The 4,713-nt window shown below is 29.6% G+C and overlaps 1 protein-coding gene across 2 annotated transcripts in view; it reads right to left on the reverse strand.

Annotated features, from left to right (window-relative positions):
- Nucleotides 1–4,190, reverse strand: part of LOC106689010 (mind the gap) — a 213,608-nt gene extending 209,418 nt beyond the window's left edge. Inside the window, exon 1 of one of the 2 annotated variants that reach the window (XM_014433746.2) lies at nucleotides 4,098–4,190. In XM_014433746.2, coding sequence (XP_014289232.1) covers nucleotides 4,098–4,137 — 40 coding nt within the window. In that variant the 5' untranslated portion in view covers nucleotides 4,138–4,190. The remainder of the gene's footprint in view (nucleotides 1–4,097) is intronic. The other variant, XM_014433747.2, reaches the window with a different exon arrangement.
- Nucleotides 4,191–4,713: the final 523 nt, after the last annotated feature.

The raw sequence follows: 4,713 nt of genomic DNA on the forward strand, positions 1-4,713 counted from the left end.
GAGGTTATGATCCTGATGAGGCTTATTATGAGGTTATGATCCTGATGAAGCTTATTATGAGGTTATGATCCTGATGAGGCTTATTATGATCACACAATGGTGTGATCGGAAGTGATGGGCTGGTCCCAATAGACCTTGACATCCCGCCTGTCAATGATCCCTTGTGGGCTGTACTTGTAATAAGGCCTAAAGTCATTCAGAACTTTTAATTTGTTGGCTAATTCTTGATGCACGATCAAAGCCATGTTGTTGTGCCTTACTAAATATTCTTTCCCAGCAATCACTTGGCAGCCCGATGTGGTATGCTGAATTTATTCTGATTCTGTTCTACACAACCGACAAAACTCCGTTATGTTAATTACTATTTTTTTTAGGAATTTTAGAAATTAAAAATCAATCTGTAGTATTAATGAATTGAGACTTGGCCCGCAGTCCCGAGCAACACAGCTTTCTGCATTAGTTCCAGAATGTTTAACGACACATCCTGGTTCTTGATGCTATCCAGTGTTCTGTCCGGGATCAGAGCATTGGTTGAGAAAATCAACGGTAGCCCCCTGACTTTCTTATACAATTGTTTTAATTCCTTTCCTAGATCCTGATATTTCCGATTTTTTTTTTTTGGCTACCATCTTGTGAAGGTTGTTATCCGATGTTACGCCTATTTCTACGATATAGGCTTATCGGAAATATCGGACTTATTATGAGGAATTATTATTATTATAAAGTGATGGTTGTTGATAACATTATCATGACTCAGGTATGCTCAGTACCTCCACTAGGAGGTTACGAAAAAATTATAAACTGATTAGTTAAGGAAGATATTAAACATTGTCACAGGAAACTCGGGAATGAATCATATGAATATGCTTATGCTCCGCATTTCCCTCAGTTTAACTTCTTAAGACCAGAGCAAATAAATTTACTTAATCTTTTAATAGGGGACGTGACGGCCGTACGGATTGGGGCGTAGGTCCCTAAGCGCCCGGTTCGGAATATTGTTGGTTCGATTCCCACCTAGGACAGTTAGTGTTTTTTACTCAGCAGTCCCGAAAAATGAATCTTGATAGTCCCACCTTGGTTAGTACGCGACGGCAAGTAGCCAGACTAGTTGTTCCCACCAGTACCAATACTCTTTTAACATCGATTTAAAATAATTACTTCATATTTATAGTGAGTCATATTATAAACCTATATATACGAGGCCATGTTGCTCTTATTGTTCAATAGTCATTTCGATTCAATAACGTTTTCGGCTATTAGAAAAAGGAAAAAACTACACATTCTGTGTAATGTTATTTGTTTTGTTTTATGGGATAAAATTGACATTTTTTTTCACTTATCACTTAAGAAAAAAAATATTGAGAAATGCCTTATGGTTTATTATTGTTATTAATTAATTAATTAATGTTATTAAAACCATAATGTCTAAAAATTATGAATAATTTATTTTTATAAACAATAAAAAAGTAATTTTTAATAGAAATTAGAAACGTTCATTGGCATGTTTATACCGTTAACGCATGAAAGTCTGTCTCACATACGTTTAGAAAGTGAAAATAGAAATCCTAGAAAAGCGTTCTTAAAATACATTTTAGCCATACCTTTATCGTTCTTATTTATTACTTGTATTTATAGCTCACGTATATGTGGATGATAAGAAATAAATTAAACAGTCGAAGAAGAAAGTGTAAATATCGTAGTCAAAAAGTGTAAATATTCAAAAATGTAAAGATGATATTTAAAAGTTTAAATGCATTAAATATATCTCTTAATATGATATATCTCTTAGTAATTAATTACGATATCTCTTAGTTTCATGTCTCATGTGTACCAGTTCCATAAATATAGTAACATTATCCATTTATACACACACATTTAAATATTAAAAGAGGTGTTTTCTAAGACTGGTTATATGAACTGTATACAATAATTTATAGTATATATAATTATTTGGCTTGATTAATTATGAATTTTATATTAATTTAAATACATTGCATATCCTAACATAAATGAAGGAATCAATCTGTTCAGAAACACTTTATAATAGAATTATTTTGATTAAAATTAAACCATTACAAGAATAGACCAAAACAAAATGTTATCTAAATTTTCTAAAACTAAATAGAATAATAAGAATAAATTTATTAGTTATAAAAAAGATGCATGCAGTATAAAATTGAACCAGATAAAAAATAAAGATAAATTGTTTGTTAAAAAATTCCACCACCGTTTTCCTTCATATTTCCAAACATACAACCTCAGTAATTTCATCTAGTTTACTATTTTTTAAAATATAAATAGGCTGGTATTTACTTAATATATGTCATAAAATTATCAGTTACTCTCAATTACGATTTTGTACAAAAATTATTTTCAATAATTTCAAACTCCTAGTTTGTCCATCTACTTACTATTTTAAATTACGTATTTCATTCTCTATGCCTAGATGATCCTTTTTACAATCTATCTCTATAAAATAAAGTTAATTTTGACAACTTCGCAGTTATGATTATACATATTTATATTAATTAATATTTAAAAAATATTAAAACAAGAATTTTGTTTTTTTTGTTTTCAAAAAACTTGGCGATTCGGAGTTTAGTATATTTTTCATGAAAAAATATCTTGAAACTATTATAAGTTTATTTCCTCAAACTGCTAATACACTGTCTAGTTTAGGACGCATCAAATAATTAATTTCAAATAAGCAGTACTCACCCAATGGAAATGGTGAACCAAGGTTAAGGTCACGAAGGGACTCAGGATGCTTGCTTTAGGGTATTATTATTTTTATTTTTTTTAACGATTTATATTTTTGTAAATACTAAGAGATATATAGAAGCTACTAGTTTTTATAGATTTTATTTTTTTTAAAATAACAATTTATTTGTATATAAACTTCAATTTAATTTTTGTTTATATCAGAAGAGATATTTCCATAAACTTCAATAAAAAATAGAATGTATAAACATTATTATTATTTTCACTCAAATCTGTATTATTTATAATTATGAATTACTTATATATTAACCTAAATTTGAAGTGTATTCTACAAAAATGAATACTTCTACATCTAAAAAGAAAAAAAATTTTAATAAATTAAAGTTAAGAGTCGAAAACCTATTCATTTTTTTTCTGTCAAATAATTATAGTAATAATGTTTTTTAGATAGGAATATATTGACTTTTGATAGAAAACTCCTCATTTGTATAATTTTAATTACAATCCATAATACAGACTCATTAGATTTAGAATAATTTTAACGTTATTGAAGTCGTTATTTTAATTAATTGTTATTTTCACTAACAGTTCTGTAAGAGATTTGTTACATAAAATTTAACATCACAATTACACATAAAACCACATGTAAATGGCCAGCTTGAATCTGTGATAAGTTGATGTTCGCTCTTATCAGACCTGCGTTCATATTACTAAACAGTAATGTTTCAATGTTACTACATAAGGTATTTGGAACAAATTAAATGATTCGAATAAATCGTCCGGTTGTTGAACTAAAAATAGTTGATTTATTTATTTCTTTTTATGCTCTATTTTTTTTCCAAAATGCATTAATCATTAAATGTTTAATAAAGCTTACTTAATTTAAATAACGGCTTCAATTAAATAACGTTTATTTCTCTTAATTAATTAATCAAATCATGTTACTGTTAGCACAATCAGGAGCTTTAATGAATAATAAAAAATAACATAAAAACTTAACAGATTAAAGGTCGAGAAACGGCCATGTTATTTTTATTTTATTTTTAAACGAAATTGGAGTGAACTAATTATTTTTATGAACAATCCTTTGGACCTGTTCTTATACAGGTCAAACAACAAGTGTTATAGCATTTCAAGCACTGAACTCAGGGTACAAAAATACCTGTTTTGTACTGCATAATCCATTTTCATTTGGAACGTTCTCGTTTTAAACGTTGATAAAAACCACACAAGAGAAAAAAAAATCACTGTACCAATACTTTGGAAATACGAAACACTCAAAAATAAACACAGAACGTTAAGGGATGTAGGTAATATATTTGGAAATATTCAGGAGAAATACACACAAATAGACTTATAAAATACAAAAGACTTGCCCATAACTAAGACGACGAAGAAGAAAGTGCCCCAACCCATGGCGTTGCGGTCGACGGTATGCGGCGGACTGACTCCTGATGACCTAGAATGGGCCCCTTCCAACCAACCTCTTTCACCGCCTTCCGTCTCCTGGGTCACAGAGGTAAGGAGCTCCCCCTGGGGTGTCCTTGAGGATCTGCGGTTGACCGAGTCCTTACGAAACCTCCGATCAAAAATGTGATGTTTAATATAATATTCATTAAGAGAAATTGTGACCTTTGTTTTTTTTTTAAATTATTTATGCACAAAGAGTGGTTATTGTAGGATGCTTATCAGTACTAAGGCCTTATAAGGCTTATCAGTAGTAAGGTTCTGAGCTGTGATGAAAAACTGATTATGGACAGACAAATAAAACTGAACACAGGGCTAGGTTGTTGCTGAAAATATCAGATATAGGTGTAGATGTATATGTATGTAGATATATACATGCTTGAATGTGTTATTAATTATAATAATAATATATACTATAATTGTCGAACTAAATAAATAAATAAAGAGAGAAAGGTTTTATTTAATAGCCATGCTTCCCAAATTCGTTGGGATGTTCTAATACAAAACAAACTAATCAATCTATTT

Source organism: Halyomorpha halys, unplaced genomic scaffold, assembly GCF_000696795.3.
Source record: "Halyomorpha halys isolate HHAL.00 unplaced genomic scaffold, Hhal_1.1 Scaffold1257.1, whole genome shotgun sequence".
Taxonomy (NCBI): domain Eukaryota; kingdom Metazoa; phylum Arthropoda; class Insecta; order Hemiptera; family Pentatomidae; genus Halyomorpha; species Halyomorpha halys.